This window comes from Crocodylus siamensis, chromosome 2 (genome assembly GCF_052110815.1).
Source record: "Crocodylus siamensis isolate JL-2025a chromosome 2, ASM5211081v1, whole genome shotgun sequence".
NCBI lineage: Eukaryota > Metazoa > Chordata > Crocodylia > Crocodylidae > Crocodylus > Crocodylus siamensis.
The window spans coordinates 272874928-272898800 of NC_143396.1; the positions used below are offsets into that span (position 1 = coordinate 272874928).

Consider the following 23873-nt stretch of genomic DNA (forward strand, 5'->3'; position numbering starts at 1 on the left):
TAAATATCCAGGGCTATTTTGTTTGTTTCAGATGACAAAAAAGATATTGACCATGAAACAGTGGTGGAAGAACAGATCATTGGAGAGAATTCTCCGCCAGATTACTCAGAGTACATGACAGGAAAGAAACTTCCTCCTGGTGGCATACCTGGCATTGACCTGTCAGACCCCAAACAGCTGGCGGAGTTTGCTAGGTAAGTTGCAAGAGAGCATTAGTTGAAACTTATTTTAAGATGACTATCATTCCATTCTGGGCTTCCTCAAATCTCTAAAGAAGTTTCAATATGTGGTAGGTAGACATAATAATAGACTTCTGTCCATTGTGATTTTTAGTATCTTAGGTAAGAATATTTAAAACAGGGAATTGTGTAACAGGAGTTTAGATCTTTGAAAGCAAGGAGTATTGACAGTACTGTGCTACAGGGCTGCATGGAGTGTAGGGCCGTAGATCTTAGGGCTTGGTCATCCTCCCCCCACCACATGCACCTTGCAGGCAGCCTGGCTCCCCCTACCATGCATGCAACACCCGTACCCCTTTCCTGGCCAGGCATGTTGCAGAGGCAGCACACAGCGTGAGGATCCCTAACTTTTCCCTTTGCCAAGCAGGCAGCACAAACAGCACAGGGAACTTGGCTCTGTCCTGTTGCATCACCTTGCCTCTAGGAGTAAGGGCAGGAACCAGAAGCTGCAGGAAGAAGAGGGAGCCTGGAGACCCTGACTGCTGCAGCTGGCAAGAGCAGTGGGCAGAATGGTAGCCAGTTGGGAGGCCACAGGCCGCATGTTGGACAGCCTTGCTGTGACACATTTCAGATATGAAAGCCTTTTAAATCTGTTTTGAATCTATGCCAGAACTTCTGGTCATCATTTCTTTTCAGCCCCAGAGTACTAATAATGTTGATTAACTCAATCTGTAGCTTGTCAGCCTTCAAATGGCTAGAGAAAATCTAAAAATGCAAATGAAGGGTTGGCACTTCCTTTGACCAGACCAATCACTCTGTTGCTCAGCACAATAAGAAAAGGATAGTATTCAGTCTGAACTTCCATTCAGTTATTTCATCCTTAATCAGTTCAACCTGTAGTGGTTTTCATTGGTTCTACAGCTCACTTCTGTTGCTTCACTATCTCAACTAGAATAGGATACCAAATTCAGGCTATTGATTCATTTCCTAGTAAAAGAAAACCACCTTCATTTTGTGTTTGCTTTTATTATTGCCTCTTAAAAAAGCCCACACAAGTAGATGTTAGGTACTGAGTCAAGCACTTGAAAGGTTAGGAAATTCCAGAACTAATGTTGCCCATGCAGTATTAATTGGTTTCTTTTGTGTGTGCATTTTGTCAATGTATCTAATTGAGTGCACAGTTTCTTTCTTTCCACAAGATTGTAGTCTCAAAGTGCAGCTTTATTTCTGGGGTTTCCTCAGTTTTGAGCATGTAATTATAAATCTTCAATATTTTTCCTATAAAGTTTTGTAATTTATTGCCGTACATCGTGGAAAACTAAATTCTCTGCAGAACCAGGGTCATCATCAGTTAGGCTCTTCAGATCCACAGCCCAGACTTCTATAACTTGAGCGAACAAACTGGTAGTAGTTACCTGTTACTTATGGGGGGTTGAGGTATGGGAGTGGGGAGAGATGAACATTTTATTAGTGAAATTCACAGCTTTTGTCCAGGAGCCAGAAGGATGTTGACTGTGGAATCCTGTATTCTTCTTCCAAGTTCTTGAGAGGAATGTGTGTAGACCTTTGTGTCTTTGCTGTCTCTGGTCATGTGCCTTTAGCATAGTTTCTGTTGCTAAGTCAGCCTTTGTCATCACCTCTACCCTGTGCTACCAAAGCACTGCTGGTTAAGCACTGACAGCATTGGTCTGTATGCATCTCTGATGCTATATTGTCCTGGAAGGTGGAACTGCAAGAATACTGTGCTCATTTCCATGGTAGAATATGGCAGAATGTGAGGGTGGTATATGTGATGTTTGGTAGGTATAGAGCTTTGTGGCAGTGAAGCATGGAGAGTGTAAGCAGAATCCCTGCTGGCAGCCTGGAGCAGTTCTGTACAGGTGAGATCTAAACTGCTTATCCCATTCCTTCTCCAAGCAGTTTATAGTAGCTTTTTGCAGACCTAGTAAAAGGTACTATTCTGACATCGGTATTTTCCCCCTCACAGCATAATTCCCTGCGCTGGACCTTGCACAAGCTAAAGTCTCTCAATGAAATCGTTGTAAGAAATTCTTTTTAGCGTGAGAGGTAAATGTGGTGCTTTCCACATTCTCATTTGAGAATCTTTGAACATTTCAGGATACAAATTTCAGGCAAATCACCCTGAGGTAGGCAGCATAAAAAAGTCAGCTGCCATATTTGGGCTTGCCAAGCTGAGGTTTTGTTGCAGTTTTTTGTTTTGTTTTTGTTTTTTGGTCCAAGATGTATCCGTCTGTGCAGAATGTTCTGCAGTTGCCTTTTGAAGCAGTTCTGTTCGTGTTGGATTCATCCATGTATTGATCCTAAAGAACTAATTTCAAAACATTAATTATTTGCTTTGACCTTTAAACCTTTAAACTGTCAAGAAGTTTAACAAGAATCTTATTTTTGTTAAAACCAGTCTAGAGACATAACTGTGGTTCCACACACTTCTGTTGCGCCCATTAGCCTATCACTTGGACGTTTGCAGGTCTTAAAATGTTTCGTTCTGTTAGGCTGGCTACCTCAGCAAAATAATTTAGGTAGTACTTCACTGAGGATTTTTTTTTTCATGTGAACCATTTGTTTTGCAAATACTCAACGCTGCTATTCTGTGGTTTGGGTACTTCAATTATTCTTTTACTGAACAGGAGTTTGATGTAGGAGTCATATTTTTAAGCTTCCACATGGCTTTTGCCAGGTCTTTATGGAAAATAACAGTTCAAATGTACCTGCTATGCATTCTCATGCAAAAACTTGCATATAGCCAAATATTAGGAACTCACAATAACATGTAGAAAATTGTTGTTCTAGAATTCATGTAACGTCACTACCTCCTAGAAATTACTATTCAGTTAGGATCTGCCTTTTTGTGTGAATGCTTCAAAAATATTTTGCAAGTAATTTTTTAAAGAAGTCTGTCTGTTTATGCTATGGCCTTCTCAGCAGCATCTGATCATCATAGGGATACTATTTTTTTTTTTTTTTTTAAAAGCCCCAAAGTTGATTTACCTACAGTTGATATGTTTGCTGTAACTAACATGAGCAGGTCAGACTCTGCTGATATACGTTGTTTATATATGACAGATTGGATACATTGCTAGTTCTCAAACTTTCCTCTGTCTTGTACCCCTTTGGGGTTATTACTGTCCAGTAATATTTTCATAATTTTGCTATATGAGGAAACAAGAAAACTGGCCAAAGGTGGCTGCTCAATGTACAACATGAACAAAGATCGTAGTTCTTCTTATGTAGCAATCTATTTGCTACTTGTTAGTATAAAATGTCAAACGCATACGATATAAATTGATGATACCCAGCAAATATTTAGACGTTAGCCACTTTTATGTTTATTTTTGCCTGGTGTATAGGTGCAGTGCTGCCTAATGGCTCTATTCATTAAATTGATGGGGGTAGTGTAGTAGTGACTTCCAGGAGTCACTATTCAGAAATAAGCCATATTCAGCTTGCTTAAGCATAAAGCTGCTTTTGATTTAGGGCCATATTTACTGGAGCATCTGCATTCATTCCTGGAAACCAACGTTGATAAATTCAACACTTAGACGTTGGCCAACCTGACTTCTTCCTTTTGTGACCTGCTGTTTAAAATACTTGTAGGTGAAGGTTGTATTTGATGCTTAGTAGCAGTCAAATTCAGGTAGGATTTTGTGATTTATGTAGCTCCCCGTTGTTTGAATTTTTAGGTGCCATTGCCTTTCAAAATAAAATGTCCTAATCCTTCGGATACTTCTAGTTGTTGAACAGAACAGCAGGTGGGGCTGGTAGAGTGAATAGCCACATTGTCTCATAGCATGTAATTGTCATGTTTTATTTTGTGTGTTCAGTTCTTGCTGACTCATGCAGCAGGAATCGTAGGTCCTCTGTTAAACATAGTTGGAGTACAGCTATGCCTGGAAAGTAGCTCATCTACTGTCATAAAAACGCAACAACTAAGATTGCACCGTAGCAATGTGTTGGGTTGAACTGCACTGTCCAGTCGCAGTATATTCCATCATGAATAAATGACAATAATTGTAAAATGGCCATACACTTAATCCTTCCTACAACATTTTTTAAAAAGTACTGGTAGAATTTGTTACAACAAGATCACTATTAGGAAAAGAATAATTTGCTCCTCCCACATCTCTTGGTTCATCGCAGCTACAGCCATAACCCATGACTTAAATTTTGTTTTTAATAAGCCAGTACATTCCTACAGGCTGAGTCTTTGCAGTGTGGTGATCATCAGGGATCCTGGTTTTCTCTGATTTATATTTAAAAAAAGAGAGAGAGAGTTATCATCCCTAACTTCCAGGTTTAAAAAGTAACCCAAAATACACATTTTTCTGTGATTTTTAAATGAAATGCCACTCATGTATGTGTATATATGAGTAGCATTTCATTTTAATCATGGAAAAATGTGGATTTTGGCTTCCTTGTTTAAATCTGAAACTTGAGGATTTTTTCCATAGATTTCATAGAAGTTAGGGCTGGAAGGGACCTTGGAAGATCATTGAGTCCAGCCCCCTGCCCAAAGGGTAGGAAGTCAGCTGGGGTCATAGGATCCCAGCAAGAAAAGCATTCAATTTACTCTTGAAGGTGTTCAATGTAGGCGCTTGAACCACCTCCGATGGCAGGCTGTTCCAGACCTTGGGGGCTTGGACAATAAAGAAATTCTTCCTTATGTTCAGCCTGAAATGGTCTTGTAGTAGTTTATGACCGTTAGATCTTGTCATCCCTTGGGGCGCTCTGGTGAACAAACATTCCCCCAGATACTGGTGGTCACCCTGATAAACTTATAGGTGGCCAAACCTGCGCTTTTCCAGGCTAAAGAGCCCCGTGACTCTCAGCCTGTCGTCATAAGGCCTGATTTCCTGACCTCTGATCGTGCACATGGCTCTTTTCTGGACTCTCTCAAGCTTCTCCACAGCCTTTTTGAATTGTGGAGTGCAAAACTGGACACAGTACTCCAGCTGCGGCCTCACCAAGGCCGAGTACAAGGGGAGAATGACATCCCGGGATTTGGTCGAGAAGCATCTATGGATGCAAGCCAGCGTTTTGCTTGCTTTACTAGCTGCAGTATCACATTGGAGGCTCATATTCATCTTGTGGTCAATGATGACCCCCAAGTCTCTTTTTTCCATAGTGCTAGCCAGTGTAGGACTGCCGAGCCTATAAAGATGCTGCAGGTTTTTCCTCCCAGAGTGGAGAACCTTTTATTTTTCAGGGTTGAACACCATCAAGTTCTCGTCTGCCCATTTGCTGAGCCTGTTCAGATCAGTCTGCATCGTCTTCCAGTTTTCAGGTGTGGATGCTTTGCCCCAAAGTTTTGATGTCATTGGCAAACTTGGCCAGTCTGCTCCTGACTCCAGTGTCCACATCATTAATGAAGATGTTGAACAATATGGGCCCAAGGACAGAGCCTTGGGGGACCCCACTGGTCACAGGGCACCATGATGATTGACTTCCATCAATAACTACCCTCTGGGTCCAACCACGGAGCCAATTTCCCAGCCAGCGGATCGTGGTGGACCCAAGGCCACCATTGGCCAGTTTCGCCAAGAGGTGATCATGGGGTACCAGATTGAAGGCTTTTTTGAAGATATATAACGTCAATCTCTTCTCCCTTGTCCAGGTGATAGGTCACCTGGTGGTAGAAGGAAATGAGATTGGTCAAGCAAGACCTACCCACAACAAACCCGTGCTGGCTGTCCCTCAGGATGTTGGCGTCGGCCACTCCATTAAGGATGGCCTCTTTAATAAACTTTTCTAAGAACTTCCCCAGGATAGAAGTCAGGCTGATGGGCCTATGGTTAGCCGGATCCACTTTTTCCTCCCTTTCTTGAAGATAGAGGCACCACATTGGCCTTCTTCCAGTTTTTGGGCACTACACCAGAGCGCCAGGAGCTCTCGAAGATCCATGCCAGGGGCTGGGCTATGATGCTCTCCAGCTCCTTGGGTGCCCTGGGGTGTACAGGGCTGGCTTAGTTGAAGGTATCCAGCCTCTCTTGAAGGTGTTCCTTCACGAGGTCAGCATTAATGGAGGGCAGGGGATTTCCCTCACCCGGACCCCCCTGTCCCGTGGTGGGCATGGGTGTCCCATGGGACTGATGGAAAAACTGACATGAAGTACCCATTTAATAGCTTGCCGTTTTCCTGGGTGTCAGTTGTCAGTTGCCCCATCTGGTTTAGCAGGGGTCCAATGTTGCCCTTGCTTTTCTTCCAGCTCCCCACATACCTGAAAAAGGACTTCTTATTGTCCTTGATGCTCAAAGCTAGTTGGAGTTCAGTTGCAGCCTTGGCTTTCCTGGTTTGCTCCCTGCAGGACCGGACCACCGCAGAATAATCCTCCTTGGAGGTGAATCCCATCCTCCATCCTTTGTAGGCCTTTCTTTTTAGCCTCAGGAGGTCTGCCAGATCTCTGGAGAGCCAGGGGAGCTGCTGTGCCCTCTTGTTGCCTTTCTTCCGAGATGGAATCGAATTAGCTTGTGCACTGAGGATCGCTCCCTTGAGGAGCAACCACTTTTCTTGAACTCCCCTCCCCCTGGGGTTGCAGTTCCTTAGGGCCTCACTGACAAGCCTCTGGAGCTTGTCAAATTTGGCTTTCCTGACGTCAAGGACTTCCGTGTTGCTGACTTACTTGCCAGCTTTATGGCAGATGATGAAGGTGATCAGCTTATAGTCATTGTCACTCAGCTTCCCATCAATCAGTAGGTTGCTGATTAGGTCATCCCTAGTAGCCAGTACCAAGTCAAGCAGCGCTTTACCTCTCGTTGGCCTGTAGACTTCTTGAGTCAGGTAGAGGTCATCCACGCACGAGAGGAAGCTTTGCGACCACTCCGATTTTGCTGAGTGATCCTCCCGCAAGATGTCTGGGTAATTGAAGTCATCCATGACAACCGTGGTCCTGGAGCATGCAGCCTCAGCCAGTTCCCCAGCAAACTCCTTGTCAAGCTCTTGACTTTAGATGGGAGGTCTGTAGTAGACTGTCACCGTTGTGTCCTCTGTGCCGTGTTCCCCATGGATTTTAACCCAGAGGGTCTCCAGTTGTCCACCCTGGTCACCAACATCAGATAGCAGGGACGCGTAGCAAACAGAACCAGGATCTCTGGTGAGCAGTCCCTTTTAAATTGGGGGCTTCAAACTCATTGGGTCCCATGATATGGGGCCTGTCCCTGGGCTGGGTCAGGCCCATGGGCCAGCTCCTTGGCTGGATCTAGTGCACAAGGCTGAGGCCAGTGCCATGATGCATGTGTGTCCAGTTTGAGACCTATAAGCTGCACTGTGAGCTGGACAGTAGGGCTCCTTAGAATGGATCCAGCCTGCATGTAGTATCTCTGCCCCTGCTTCAAGTTCAAGAAAAGGCTTAGTTTTAGTCTGATTTTGGAGTTGAGCCAACTGCGTAACCAAGTGAGATGGCTGTAATTCTGGCTATTATGAAAAGCAGTTGGTTTTGTTTTGTTTTTATTCCCTATCTTCAAGAAAACCAAAAACTTGGTTAGTAATGTTAACATCACTGATTTTTCCAGGTACTTTACAGGCTCTGGGGTTTAAAGACAGCCAGACACAGGCAGCGTTGTTAAGTGAAGACATAACGGGGGGAAAGGAATAGAAGGGTACAATTCATCCTAGCCTTGAATCTGAATAGTTTCCATTCTCCCTTGCCTGCTTGTCCTCTGGTGTATTCTTTTTGATCCCTCTTTTTTTTTGTCATTCACTTTGTTCCATCCCCTTGTGCGCACAGGCCCCAAATTGCAATAGCTTTTTTTCTCTTAGACCTTGCTGGCTGTGTTTGAATGATGGTCAGCTATGACAGTTGCCCTTGATGTTGACCTAAGCTCCTGAAGGAATAGAAACTCAAAGAAGTCAATGTCAGCAGTGCTATTCTTGCCCCTGCCTAAAGTGCTGTAGTCGCTAATTTTGGTAGAACCAAGGAGGCCGTTATCTTATCTGCACTGGTGTGGTATCCTTGTTCTCACCGAAGAGAATTTCAGTAAACCTGAAAAGAATGTTTCCTAAGAAAATATGTACAAAAAGGTAGGGTTGAAAATAGGGTTTCTCTCTCTGTTGAGTGAGAGAATGACATGATAGGATGCCTACAAGACGAACTAGGGCGATTGGTGATGGAGAGGGGGGACAAAGCTGAGCTCTTCAGCGAGTTCTTTGTATCTGTATTCCTAGACACAGACCAAGACAAATCTCCCAGTTGGATCATAAATAGATACAGGCGGGACTCCAGCCTACCAACTGTTAGCTCAGACTTGGTGAACAGGCACTTGGAGGGGCTGGATGTGTTCAGATCAGCAGGCCCGGATGAACTTCGTCAAAGAGTGCTGAAGGATTTGGTCAGTGTCATAGCAGAGCCACTGGCATGGCTGTTTGAGCACTCATGGTGCTCTGGTCGGGTCCCAGAGGACTGGAAAAGGGCGAGCATGGTCCCTATTTTCAAGAAGAGGAGGGGGGAGGAACCGGGAAACTATAGGCCAGTTAATCTCACCTCTGTGCTTGGGAGAACTCTGGAAGAAATCATTAAGGATCACATCTGTGGGAGCCCAGCAGGGGAAATAATGCTGAAAGGAAGTAGGCAGGATCTACCTGCAATGAACCCATGCTGGACTAATTTTGTTTCTTTTTATGACTAGGTCACAAAATGGTTAGACGCAGGAGTCGAGGTAGATGTCATCTACCTAGACTTTAAGAAGGCCTTCGGTATGGTATCTCATTCTGTTCTCATAAATAAACTGACAGGCTTTGATGTAGATGATTACACGGTCAGGTAGGTGGCAATCTGGTGTAGGGGTCGCACCCAGATATTAGTGGTGGATGAGTTGATATTAACCTGGAAAGATGTGGGCAGTGGAGTCTTGCAAGCCTCGATCCTTGGACTGTCCGGTGCTATTCAATGTCTTCATCAGTGACTTGGATGAGGGTGTGGCGAGTACCCTGTCCAAATTTGCAGATGATACCAAATTATGGGGCAGAGTTAACACACCAGAGGATAGGGAATGGATCCAGGCGGATCGGGACGGGTTGGAAAAATGGGCAAAATAGGATGCAAGTCAACAAAGACAAGTGCAAAGTGCTGCACCTGGGCAAAAAGAACCACTAGCACACTTACAGGCTGGGGGAGGACCTTCTCAGCAGCACAGCAGCAGAAAGGGATCTTGGAGACATTACCGCCTCCAAGACGAACATGAGTTGTCAATGTGACGAAGTGATAAACAAGGCTAACTGCACTTTATCATGCATTAGCAGATGCATGACAGACAGGTCCAGGGAGGTAATGCTTCCCCTTTATGCAGCACTGGTCAGCCACAGTTGGAGTATTGTGTCCAGTTTTGGGTGCCACACACTACAAGGAGCAGACGGAGAATCATGAGAGGGTTCAGAGTGGGGGCCACAGGTATAGTCAGAGGCCTGCAGGCAAGGCCCTACGAGGCGGGACTGAGGGACCTAGATTTCTTCAGCCTTTGCCAGAAAGAATGAGGGCAGCTTTGCATCTCTCCTTTACAAAATTCTTCTGAAGCTAGTCTTGCCTCCTACATGAGGAACACCTTGGGGTGGGGAAATCCTGCAATAGCTTATAGTCACTGTGGTGGTTCTTCTATTACTGATCCTTTATCACAGTTGGATGGTGGGGTATTGGAGTGAAGGGAATGAATGTAGAAGGAATGGTAGTGGCTGACATTGACACCTAATACAGTTTCCTGTTCTGTCTGTTTTGGGACAGAAGGCCAAACACAAAGGAAGTTGTAGCAGCTGTTCATCATTCAAAGACTGCTGGGGAGGTGGGACATGTTGGAGAAAGTTGCAACTTGAAAACTATGCGTTGTACTAGAGCGGGGGGGGGGGGAATATGAGAAATGAGTGAGTTTGAGAACAGAAGGGCGAAAGAGAAAAGAAGGGAGATACTAGAGAAGGTTAGCAAAGCAGCGTGTCCTGGTGGCTTGACAGCTGTTTTCCCATCTGTGTCATCTACTTTATGGTGCTTTTGAGCGAGTGGAGAGAGCACCTTCTGTTGGTCTTCTCCTTTTGACCCCAGGTTCTAGACACTGGCTTTCAGTCAGGCCAGCCCTCTTGACAGATACCTTCTAAGCTAGGAGGATGGGGGAGCTAGAATTAGCTTTTGTTTTCTGTAACCACTACTTCCTGATGCTGAACAATCGCAGTGTAGCTTTCTAGAGCAATCAGTCCATTAATCTCTGCTTATTTTTTTTTTTCCTCAATCTTTTTTCTCTTGTCTTTACATGTAGAAAATAATCTGTTTCTAGGGAGCTGGTCTGCTAGGCAGCTAGTTGTTTGTCAGTCCAAACCGTGACTTTACACGTTAAAATATGTAGCATCCCACCTGATCTTTTATTGTAGTGTCCTAAGGACCATGGTCCAAGAAGCACATTTTTTTAATTCTCCAGACTCGTGTATTATGACAGGAATTCATCCTAGGGTATTGCAAGATATAACACACATACCAGAGCTCGCTGCAGAAAAGAAAATCCTGGTCTTGCCATGTAAACTGACTTTCTGCAAAGGTGACCATCACACTGGAAGTTCCACCCAGGTATCAATGCATGTCTGTAGCTGTTTTAAATGTGCTAGAGTTCTGTTTTTGATATTTCAGGCTATGAAAACTTGGACGGAGCCAGTAGAGGTGCTCTACTGGGTGGGACCCAAAAGTCTAACCACCAGCGAGGGTGGAGCTACCTGCAACAATATAAATAAGAGCAGCAGCCCAGATTCTAGTCTGGTGGTCACCTTTTACAGAAAGTTAATTTTAAAGTAAGACCAACATCTTTTTCTAATACATTTCAATATAAAATTTAAGTTTTTTGAGTGATTGTTCACAGATTATTGTTGGTGAGCAAGATCAAATACTTTTGGTCAGCAGTATCTGTTGAGATTGTACACACATGCTAAGAAGATGCCAGTGGCATAAGGCAGCACCCTATAAAGGTACACCAAGCTAGTTCTGTACATACTAGCCCTGGTACTGGAAGTATAAGCTTTGTTAGAGCAGTGTTGCACCTGAATTAATAAGCCCTCATTCTCAGGGAAGTAAAATGGCTGAACCCTGCTAACCTGGTCCAGTTCTGTAGATAGATAGTATGCACTGAGCTGGCTTGGGATATGTCTAAATACTGAAGGCATAACTGGTCAGTTTTGCATGTTGGGCAGCTCCTCCTCCCCCTTGCACCTTCTCTGCTGTGACTAGCTCTGGGAGGGAGGGCAGAGCAGTTGCAGCAGCACCTGGAGGTTTTCTGCTCCTGGGGGGATGTCACTTTATACTGTCAATGTGCCTGTCAAGGGACCAAGCAGTCTCTTCCTCCTTTCCTCCCTCCAGTGTTTAGTGGCAGAAAACCTCTGTTTAGAACTGCACTTCCCAGAACACCCTTCACTGAACATGTACATACTTGTTTGCTGCTACTCTGCTCTCCCTGCTGCCAGAGCTAGAGCTGCTTCAAGGAAGGTGCAAGGGGAGAGGGAGGCTCAGGTCGTCCTCATCCCCCCCACCCCCCCTCCCCAAGCTTCCCTTGGGCACCCTCTCCCTTCCCTGAGGCAGCACCCAGGACTTGTGCCTACTTTCCTACCTGTCTGTACACAACCATTAAATGCTGCCTTGGAGTATATAGGCATGCAAGAATATAAAGGGCAAACCCAGCTGTCCCTCAGTTTGTTCATATGGCACATGGCAGCACAACAGAACCTATGCAATATGTGTGTTGCTTCTCTGTGTGTGTTGCCACTTTATTTTATACTGCTAGCTTGAAACATAAAATTTCTTGGTTTTTAGTTATATGTGTACCCACATTTTACATGTCCATATACCCCTGTGTAGCAGAAACGAAATGCCAAAGATTTAAACCTGCTTCCACTGAGGTTTCATTGTTACTTAATAATGGGCAATTTAGATAGGTGTCTTATATTAAGAAGGGGACGTTCCTGGGTGATATGCTATATGTTGCTTCTCTGTGTGGCTTCAGAAAGTTAGGGAGCCTCCTTATGGGGTCACCCCCTTCCCTAGAAGACAGATGCTGTTTTATATCCTTACTGAACCTTGTACAGAAGAAGTCCTTTCACACTTAAGGAAGCATAGTGCAAGTCAGGAAGATATTTGTGGAGAAGGATGCATGAGAGATGGCAAGAAACTACCCAGGCTTCACAGTGAACAGCCAAGTTGATACCCCTTGACCCAGTTTCCATTTCTGCATCAGCCTTCCTTTTATTATGCTAGCGGGGGTCCAGTAGTGTTTTCATGGTAGCTTGGATACATGTAGCCCCTGCACAGTTTGATCACCCTGCAGAGGTGAGCTGAATGCAGTCAGGTCAGCTAGTCTTATTGTGAAGAACCAAGAGGAAGAAAAGTACAAAGAAGAACAATTTACAGCAGCTTGTTCTTTTCTCATTCAGTTAGTGAGAATTTAAATATCCTCCTGGGGAAGTTGCAGGGGGAACATCTTTTACTCGTCCATCGAACCTGCTGTACCTAAAAGTAGAGCCTGTAAAAGACTTACCGGGGTCCATTCTGAGTTGAAGAGAGATCAAGTTCTTGACAAGTGGCTGGCGTACTGTTAAGGATTAAATTAGATGACCTTCCAACCCTGTGATTTCATGACCAGCTGTTAACAGGGTTGCTTGTGATCCAGAGAGGTTGAATACAGAAAGCTAGTTGGACAGCCTGCAGATGCTTATGGTCAACAACCAAGTACTTCTGTCAAAATATGGCCATTAGAATTAGGCCATTTCAGAAAGGAACTACAGACCATGTCTGATGGGCAGTTCATAAGACAAGAGACAGTCTTACTGGATGTGTGTGTTAGGGTAACATTAGTGGTTTCAGCCTTGACGTGTAACCTCATAGTGGCCCAGAGAGGTCCAAGCAGTTGTTCCCTGGTTGCAGAGAGACATCTTTAGTCAAAGACTAATGTGGTCCTCTCTTTTTTTAAAGGAATATAGAATAGTTCCTGATTTCAAGAAGGAAGCCCATAAAACCAGATTTTCTTCAGGCAGTGGTCTTTTCCTCAGTACTGCTAAAGCCTCAAAGAACATTGAGGATTCTGAGAAGGAAGAAGAGGTTTCATCTCTGTGCCTGTCCTGCTGCACAGTTAGCATCTTCCTAACAAGCAGACAGTGTTGGGAACCTAGTGGCATCTTCAGGAGATCTTATCTTCTGTTCTCCAGTAACTATCTTCAGTATTTCTGGGAAGTGTGGCCTCTGATTAGCTCAGACTAGAGTTATGGACACTATAAAAGGAAGTATTTAGCCCTTTCTTTACCATTTTCTGGAATGTCTTGGGGATATACTGTCCAAACAAGAAGCAAGTCCCTTGTGCCACTTGGAGAAGGCGAGCAGGGATTGTTATCCCTCTGTCTTTTAACCCCCAAAATTAAGAGAATTATGATTACAGTCTTTACTTTCAGTAGGTGTTAACAAATTAATCTTTTCAAATTGAGGGTGTCTGGTTTTCAGAATTTCCTTTTTAGAGCCCCAAGTCTGGTTTTATGCTTTTGACATGCAAGATGCCTGTTGTTGTTGTTTTTAATATAACAATGAATCCAGCCCAGAAACGATACCTCTGTTTTTTTAGTAGGAACATCTTGCTATCAGAGCAGCGACTTGCTTGCTCTCATTAACTATGTGTAGTTGTAACGGTTTGTTCTAAGGAGACAAAGAATCTAGGTCTACTCATACCTCAGTGACTGAAGATGGTTACTTTGGCAGCTTGTCTCAAGTAACCTTAAAAGCCTTTGCCACGTTCGGCCTCATTCAGAAAAAGAAATGCACTTATTCTGACTTGGAACGTAGAATTCATAAAAACAGGGTTATGTTCCAGGTTAGGGAGAGCTTACTTTCTGCAGGAAGCATTCCTGAATTTGGGAGAAACAGTGCTGTGCACCTACATGATGTAGGATTTCACCTGGACTCCATGCAATGGTGCTTGAGTTCTGTGTTTGCGCCCAATCCGCAAATATTACACGGATGCACTGGTCATGTTCATTAGTCCTTTTCTTGGCAAACTGGTGGGAAGTCTTACAGATGTAAAAGAGATTTTCTGTTATCACTGCCTATGAATTCATTGCTAGGAGATGCCTTCACCCTGGGGGAACACATCTTTGACTTCAGGGCCTGTGAATTCCCTTGGGAAGCTTCTCTTTTCATAAACCTTGAGCTAGGAGCTAACAGTCCGTCATTGAAGGCTACTTCAGGGGTCCATGTGCTAACAGGCAACACCATGGCTGTGCGTTATGTTAACAAACAAGGGGAACCAAGATTCTCTGGTGTCTGACCTGTTTGGCTCTGAAAGTAGTTTGGTTCTTCTTAGGGTTTAAAGGTGGAGTTATTTTCTGGTACCAAGTTTCCTATTCAGGGTTCTTCAAGTGACTCATTGTTTTTTGGCTCTCCAGGTTCTCTGCCCCCAACCCAAGCTTCATTCTGTTTCATGTACCTGACATGGCAAAGGGAAAACTAATTTGGAAAAGCACCCAGACCTGGCCTGTGCAGAAGGAGATATGGGCTGGATGGTGTTGTCTAACCTAAGCAGTCTTCCAGCTGTTTAAGGACATGCTGTTAACTAATCTAGCTGTACTTGTTCACATAGGAGAGCTCAGGCAGCCTCAGTTGTTTGTTTGGGAAAATGTCCCTGTTTCTGAAAGCTGTAGGTCAGCTATGTCTGAACTCGCAAGACATTGGTTCATGAGCGTAGGCAGATGTCTGCTTTGGCAGGCTTGTTCTGTAATCTCTCTGTAGGTAGTGTCCACCTCCAAACAAATGGATAATTGCTTGTTTTCACAAAAAAGATTGCCTGTGTGATACTTTTTGGAGTGAGAACAATTACTTACCTTAAGCAACGTGTTCTGTCCCCATAGATTCCACTGTCTGCTTTCCTTCTCTGCTGCCATAGCGTTGTCAAACGCATTTCAGTAGTGGTGAAGGAACTGAGGATGAGTTGGAGTGAGACTTTTTTCAATGGCCTAGTGGAAGGCTGGAAGAGAGAGCAAAGGTATTGGGTCACAGCAGTGGTACTAAGATGTGTACAGGTGGTATATGCGTGCCAAGAGCACATCTTGAAGGCTCCAGTTAGTGTAGGGTAAGAAGACATTTCTAATGTGTTCAGAGGACTGAAAGTATGCAGTTTTTATGCATCTTGTTGTTATTAATGGAAGCCTCTACAGATTTTAAAGTTTGTCAGGATAAAACATGGGCATTTTGAAGAAACAAAGCAACTGTCTTCCTTTTTAAAAACCCGCCCAGGCTCCTGCTAAACCCTCTCCCACATGAGCACTGTTGAGATGTATGTAATGTTGAAAACATTTTAGGAAAGTAGTTTCTACCTGCTTTACCAACACTTATTTCCCCCCCCCCTTTTTTTTCCTTGTAAGAATGAAGCCAAGAAAAATTAAAGAAGATGACGCTCCAAGAACGATAGCATGCCCTCACAAAGTAAGTGGAGCTTGTTGTTTTTTCGGTGGTGAATTGCTTGTAAGAATCACATTTTTGCTCATGTTAATTTTCCGTTGGGGAATAAGACTGAAGATTTTTTTTCTAAATATCAAGGCGTGATCATTTAACTGAATTTTTGAAAGGATGTTTTTCAGAGGGCATTTCCAGATAAGGAAATTATTTTATAATAAAATAATTATTTTATAATTTTATAATTATAAGGATTATTTTAAATTCTTGTATAAACGGTGGTGTCCCTGCCCAGGAAAGGATTCTTGTTTGTGTGTTAAGTGGTCATAGATTGGTGGAAGGACCCTTTGTCCAAGTAATGTGATATTTGCTTGGACTTCAGGATCAGTGAAGTAGGAAGGAACCCATAGGAAGCATATCACTTCAAATTCTATATAGCTGTGACTTGCTGGTTCCATGATCCTGATCACATTAAGTTACATTGGTATACTTCATTCGGTAAATGTAAAGAGTATTTCAGACTCCCTTCTAGTTGAAGAGGCTGCTTTAAATAGCTGGGTTATTGTGGCTATCTGTTTCAGTTAAGGTGAGAAACTGCAGTTCCTTCTCAGGGTTAGTATGTCCCTAAACGTGTGGCTACCAAAAATGCATTCTTTTCAGTGCTAGTCTAAAGTTTTGTGATGTTCTGTTGTCTTCAGGCACTTAGAGCACATTGACATGAGACCTATTCTGAAAACAATTGAAACCATAGTCCTGTGATCTAGGACTGCTGACAAATGTGAAGGGGATAAAAAAGTGCTTTACCAGAAGAGGAGAAAGTATATCAGTGTGACCCAGCTCCCCAGTGTCTGTATAGATTGGGCACTTCAGTGGGGCTTTTTGGCACTTTTATTTAAAAAGCAGGTTCAGTCAGCTATTGGATAAAAGCACCAAAAAGCCCCACTGAAGTGTGCGAGCTAGACAGACATTGGGCAAGCTTGGGCAAACGAATGCAATGCCTATTCTGGGCATGCGCTGTGCTCAGCATGGGGACACACCAAACGGGAAATAAAGCGCTGTTTTGGGGGGTTTTTCACATCTGTAAGCACAGTAGATGAAGCAACAGCTGAACAAAGACCAGTCCTCTTTTGATAGGGCAGAGGAAATGTGCAGTGCAAGAATTGGGTAGAATTTTAAAGGATTTGTGAATATTAATGAAGAATGATATCTTAGTGAGAATCTATAAAAATTACCCTCATTTCTCTAGTTTTCAAATCCTGGCAACCAATAAATACAGAATGGAATTTAATGAATTGGTGGGGTGCAGAAAAAGGACTAGTCAAGGGCTGTTGTAGTTAGGTGGTATTTTGATGCAAATCTCGCTACATTCTCTTAGTAAATGTAACGTTCAACAGTAACGGACATGAAGCTACAGATGCAGAATCTGCCACAAGTAATGGGACTGAGTGACCACAACTGGGGGTTACCATCATCTCCAAAAACAAGTTCTCTACATTCTTCCTCATGACTTTAGCAGTCTGTCCTGGCTGTGATCTTATTCTGTCAGATAAACCTCGTCAGCGCCCTCTGAGGCAGATTTTCTTCTGTACCTGCCATGTCATGGAGTTCCTTTTTCTTTATTCTCTATTAGAAATGGGAACAGAGGGGGGCAGGAAGCACTGGGGGGGTGCAGCAGGAGGTAGAGGCGCAGAAAAACTCCACTTACGTCAAAGAATGAGACCTAAGATAGGTAGCAGTGCAGTGATCTTGCCCTACCTTTTGTTAGTTCGTGGTGTGGTATATACTGAAAGAGTTCAGTAAACATCTGTATGGCAGACTAACACAGCTAACCACATCTTGCCTTATTGTGTGGGGCAAGTTGTGGAACTTGTGATTTTATTCTGGCTCCTTATATTGTTGATGGTCAGTAAGTCAGTTTGCTAGTGTGATTTAACTTTTATTGTGAGTGTGTTTACAATTAAAATATGTAGTGGAGTTAGAGGGCCTGTTCCTCTTTAGGATTAGCTTTTAACTTAAGGTAACTTTGTTCTCCTTTAACCTTGAAATTACAGTGTTTTGGCAGACAAACTTGTTCTGATAACTGAATGTTCATCTGTTAATTGTTTTACTGTTCTCTTTTTGAAGGGCTGCACAAAGATGTTCAGGGACAACTCTGCTATGAGGAAGCATCTGCACACTCATGGTCCCAGAGTACACGTATGTGCAGAATGTGGCAAGGCCTTTGTGGAGAGCTCCAAACTAAAGCGACATCAGCTAGTTCATACTGGAGAGAAGCCCTTTCAGGTAATGGCCCATTTCTGGACATGCGTTACTACTGCAGTTTTCATCTGGAAATGAGAAACGTGTGTAGGTTATAATGCTAGTTTAGCTTACCTTTCAACTACATGAAGGTACCTTTTTATTTAAAATTGATGTAGTGATAGGCATGTTACTTCAACAGACTTCAGATAAAACACTGAGTTAATAGGTTTTCCATTGATTTCAGTGGGGTTAGAATCTGGCCCAAGGAAGCTTAATGAGCTATTGTAGGCCTAAATTCTCTGTTCATTAAGTATGGATGCTTAAATGGAACTGTGATTTCTATTTCTAGGTACATTTTTTGGAAGCAGGTGCGTTTTTGCTAGCAGCACATGATTTTAGATGTAATGATCAGTCTGTCCCAGTTTCGGGTTTTGGATAGCTTGCAAAGAAATGAATACACCCTTGCTCAGGGCAGGATCATGCCTGTCTAAACCATCCCAGCCAAGTGTCCGTTTGATCTCCTCTTGAAAATTTTTCAGGGGGTGAAAATTTCACAGGTTCTCTACATAGCCTGACTGCCCTCATAGTCAGAAAGCTTTTCCCAGTCTCCAACCTAAATTTCCTCTGCTGCAATTTGAGGCCATTGTTTGTAGTCCTGTCCCCTACAGCCAGGGACAGGCGGCTATTCTGTAGTCTTTATAATCTACTTCTGCTTCTTGACTAATCAAATCCCCCCCCTTCAGTGACTTGTTCTTCAAGTTAAAACTTAGTTCTTTGCAGTCTTTCCTCATAAATCATGGTTTTCAGGCCTGTAATCATTTTTGTGGCTTACTGTTGGACTCTTTCCAATATGTCCACATCTTACTTAAGGGTGGAGCCCCAAATTACATGCAGTACTCCAGGCAAGGCCTCTCACCAGGAGTACTGCAGGATTATTGGAATCATTCACATTTACTTCCTCCCTTCTAATATGCATTCTCCTGCAAAGTTGCAGGGATTGTGCTCGGTAGTGTAAGAGCAGTAGTCTAATTAGCCATCTAGAGTCACGGATCAAGACTAAAATTAGATGATACTGTATGAAATGCGGATTTTTGTTTTCCTAGAAGCTGTTTTTGAAATATGTTTATAAACTAGGAAATTATTCTCCAGGTTCCAGACTTTTTTTTTCTTTTTTTTAAATGTTAATTCTGAATGAGAGAACTATTCTTATTGTCATGTGACACTTCTTGGGCTATTTGATTTACCATTGCCCAATCAAAATGTTTAAGTCTTGCCATGAGCATTAACTAACTATAAATATAGCCACTGAATATCCTCAGGAGTCACTTGAACTTCTACCACAAGAGGTCCCCTATCATTAAACAATATAGGCTCTGAATAGAGCAGCATGAAAAGAAGTACCCGGTGATGTGCTGCTTAGCACAATTAAGTACAGACTTTTTCATGGAAAAAACAATTTAAATACCAAAAAATAGTTTTGGAATTTCATTCTGTGCATAGTTCTTTTACCCTAGAAGAACTACAGGTTTTTGCACTGGTTTTTTTTTTTCTGTTCTCAAACAAACTGCCACAAAAGGCTGATACCGGTAATTTGAATTGAAACTCCAAGTCATTAGATGCCCTCAGTTACTCATTTTCATGGAACTTAACAAATATTTTTTTCTAAAATTAATTTTATGACCTGAGGAGTCGGGGTTCGTACATGGCATTACAGTTTCTATGGCATGAAAAAACATCCTAGGCCAGGTTCCAGTTGTTCCTTCTAGGATATAAATTGATAAAAATGTGCATTTGCATTCACCTTTTTTTTTTTTTTCCTTTGAACCTGTGGGAGAAGATGGGTCTTCCAGTGTTTGCTGAAGGCCAGTGGAATCTAGCAGCTTTGAGTTGGTGAATAAAGAGCACCAAGTTGTGAAGTTGAGAGCTGTTCACAGTAATCAGCAATCCACTCTAGAACCAAGTAGGTTCTGGTGCCTCTTCTGCCTCTGCTGCCATGACTAAGGCAAGCACATTTTTCAACGAGACAAAATCACAAAACAATTTAGACTTTCAGGGATTAGAATCGGCTCTTTTTTTTTTTTTTTTAAATCCTCCCCTCCCTGCTCTCCCTCTTTGCCCTCCTCCCAGAAACCAGGTGACAGCCAGTGGACATAATGGGGAATTGGTGTCATGCTCTAAACAAATCATCTTCTATCCTCTGTCTGCACCACAGCTTCAGTTTCAGCATGGATTTAGGGTGCAGTGTTTTGTCATTCTAACTTGTTTCATTCACCTTTCAGTGGAAACAAGGAAACAAGCAGTGGCTCAAGTTAACTCGGCTTATCTTGCTGTGTTGTCATTCATAATTGATTTATTTGTATTTTATATATTCGTAATTTAGCTAAATATCTCCTTAGGGATGTGAAAAGGGAGCTTAGAGTGGAAGTCCTTTCTTGCAAGTTAGATCTTTGACTTTCTTACAATTCCTCTTCACGATAGTCTTTTAGTATTACTGAGAAGAATACCGAATACTGTTTTGTTTTTAGTTACCGCTTAAAGGGAACATTTACAATCAGCTGTAATAACCGCAGGACTGGATATCATTGCACATTTGGTTTTCAGGCAGAACTCCTGCTGGTCCTAATGGGAGTTTTGAGAGACTGGATAGGAAAATCAGGCTTTCTTATTTATACAGAAAGTTCAATAATTGAAACAATCGCTTGCTGACTAGGCAAATACTTGTTGCTTTTGTGGAGATGGTTTTTAACCTGTGCTCTTTCCTTTCAATAGTGCACATTTGAAGGATGTGGAAAGCGTTTTTCACTGGACTTCAATTTACGCACACATGTGCGAATTCATACTGGCGACAGGCCCTATGTGTGCCCTTTTGACGGCTGTAATAAGAAGTTCGCTCAGTCAACTAACCTGAAATCTCACATCTTAACACATGCTAAGGCCAAAAACAACCAGTGAAAGTAAGCATGGAAGAAGTTCTTGAACTCAAAGCATCTTACAAGAGTATGATTGGGAATAAATATGCCTCTACTTTGTATATTGTTTCTAGAAAGAATTTTAAAAAAAGAACCCTACACATCTAAAGGACATGTTTTGATAAGTAGTAAATAAAAATAAACTTTAAGGTGACGTTGCTAAGATGCTCTACCTTGCTCTGTAATCCAGTTTCAAGAACACGGTGTTTTGTAAAGTGTGGTCCCAACTGGAAGGGACGGTTCACGAACTTGTATCAAAAAAGACAATTCTTTATACAACAGTGCTAAAATTGGACTTCTTTTCACATTCTTATAAATATGAAGCTCACCTGTTGCTTACAATTTTTTTAATTTTGTATTTTCCAAGTGTGCATATTGTACACTTTTTGGGGATATGCTTAGTAATGCTATGTGTGATTTTTCTGGAGGTTGATAACTTTGCTTGCAGTAGATTTTCTTTAAAAGAATGGGCAGTTACATGCATACTTCAAAAGTATTTTCCTGTAAAGAAAAAAAAGTTATATAGGTTTTGTTTGCTATCTTAATTTTGGTTGTATTCTTTGATGTTAACACATTTTGTATAATTGTATCGTATAGCTGTAATGAAATCATGTAGTATCAAATATTAGATGTGATTTAATAGTGTTAATCAATTTAAACCCATTTTAGTCACTTTTTTTGGAAAAATACTGCCAGATGCTGATGTTCAGTGTAATTTCTCTTTGCCTGTTCAGTTACGGAAAGTGGTGCTCAGTTGTAGAATGTATTGTACAGGCACTGACCTTTTATTAACACCTGATAATATGTACATCCCATGTAATAGAAAGGGCAACAATAAAACAGTGGTCCGAAAGAAAGAATATGGCAGAAAATGATCTGTAAGCACAGTCTATTCTTTTGTTGTCCAGAGCAATTATAGTTCTTGAACCTCCCAGAAATTGGAAGCTAAATAAAACTCAAGTTTCCTTTACTTTGCTTTCATTATAATGATTTTTGACGTGATACATCTGTAATGACACGTCAGGTGGGTTTTGGTACTGTTGAACAGAATTGGTGGTAATCCTGGTCTTAGGAAGGACTTGCATTCAAATTAACTGTTAACGGGGAGACTGGAAATGTTTTCAGAGACTTTTGGGTATCTTGCAACTAGTCAGTAAGTGGAATGATGCTCTGACCTACTTAACTGTGCTTCTCTGCTTAGTCAAGGTAAAGAACCATAATAGGTAACATTTAGTGTGTGTTTAAATAGAAACTTGAATAGTGACACTAATATACTCAGGGCATGCTTTGATTAGACTTGTCTTATATCACATTTGATGCTTTTTGTTGTCTTGTTGAAAGTGATCACTAATAGTTTGTTACAAATGTCCAGAGTACAAATATACATAGGTGTTGCTTCAGGAGAATGGTTATAGATTTTTAGTCACTAGATCTCGTATAAGAATATAGTCCAGCCTACTAGCAATTTAAAAATGAAGGCTTAAAACGTATGTTTTGTTGGGATCAAACTTTAATTGCAAATCTAAAATATCTGTGTAATAGAGGTTATTCTGTGAACAGTAAGGAGTGCTTTTCATTTGCACCTATAGGAATTTTAAATTTCATTGCTAAAGCAAATAGCACCTCTCTGGGTATTTGAGTGTTTTAAGGCTACAAAGAACAGTGGGGTATTAAGCTTAATGCAGTGTATTTTAACTTGATTTAAAAGCAATGCTTAATTTGTTTTCTTTTTAATGTGGGATTGGTTACATTTTGGGGGCAGGGTGGAGAAGAAGCCCCTGGATGAATATTTATTGTATAATTATAATTCTATAGCTTTTCTCAAAGGGAGTCTTTACTGTACTTGAAATAAACAATTGCACTTCTTGGAAGGAGACTGGAGCAACTTGGGCCTCGTACAGACGTTTAGTTTTTCCTGGGAGCATAGAAAGAGCGTACAGAAGTTCAGTAAAAATTGCCACTCTAGGAGAAAAATAACCTGGGAACAACCAGGGTTAAATTACTCTCAGGAGAGTTTCTATTGGGAGAGCAAATGTTTGTACATTTTAAGTCTAGTGTTAGCCAAACTAATCTGTTTCCATATAGCACTCATCGTATTTGAGTGCCTTCACCAAATAAAGATCTCTCTCTCCCACCCCTGACACCCTATAAAAGGGTTTTTTGTTTGTTTGTTTGTTTTAATGTGATGCTGGGGAGAATAGTGAGTTTAAGATGAAAGGTTATACTTCATTCTTAGCTGACTTTGCCCTTGTACAAGACTTTCATCTGAGACCAGGTTATTTGTTTCATATTGTTCTGTTCTGTTAAATCGTCATGCACTGCTGTTATCACTTGATATATTTTTTACAGAAGTGGGAGTAGGGAGACTTTGGGCTGTTTTGTCAACTGTTCAGTACCCTGACCAGTGGTTCAATTTACTTGCTTAGATTCTGTTTCTAAGTCACAAAAAGGATGGTTTTTGCACAACCAGACATCATTTGAGAATTCCCAGAGCTGGTTTAAATAAACTCTCTTCACCCAGAGAAGCTATTCAACATGGGATGAATATCTTGAAGCATCTTTTAGAAATGTATTTTATTTTTTAAAGCTCCACACTTAACTGATTCAGAAGCTCCCCATAGACTTCTAGTGAAGATACTACAAGCAGAAAGCAGTCATAACCAAAGGAATAGCAGTGGAGCTGATTTTGAATCAACGCTGCCAACCTGTTATCCCTATGAACCTGCTACCGAGCTTGCAAGCAAACTCAGGTAAGGGAAGGAAAGCTTCTGTGGGGCCCCACATAGATGACCACTCTAATTGCCGAGGGCTCCAGGGTCAGCCTTTGTACTTCCTGCCATGTGCATATTGACTTGATTACTCATATGTTTTGTATAACTCAATTAACATTCAGGCAATCAACAGATAAAAGGGAAGGAACATTCAGGATTTAGGCTTAAAACAGCTCTGAAAAAGGAGGGAGAGGTTAATAAAATTGTACTACCTTCACTTTTAAACTACCTCAGTAACACTAAACAAGAGGGTTTGCTTCAGTAGGAAGTTAATGTATGTGGACCCTGTTAATAGCTTCAGTACTGTTTT

The 23873-nt window shown here is 42.0% G+C and overlaps 1 protein-coding gene across 2 annotated transcripts in view; it reads left to right on the forward strand.

Annotated features, from left to right (window-relative positions):
• YY1 (YY1 transcription factor) overlaps positions 1-21667 on the forward strand; it is a 41316-nt gene extending 19649 nt beyond the window's left edge. For both annotated transcript variants that reach the window (XM_090034015.1, XM_090034016.1), the window contains exons 2-5: positions 32-194; positions 15552-15612; positions 17707-17865; positions 20593-21667. In XM_090034015.1, coding sequence (XP_089890141.1) covers positions 32-194; positions 15552-15612; positions 17707-17865; positions 20593-20775 — 566 coding nt within the window. In that variant the 3' untranslated portion in view covers positions 20776-21667. The remainder of the gene's footprint in view (positions 1-31; positions 195-15551; positions 15613-17706; positions 17866-20592) is intronic.
• The last annotated feature ends 2206 nt before the right edge of the window (positions 21668-23873 follow it).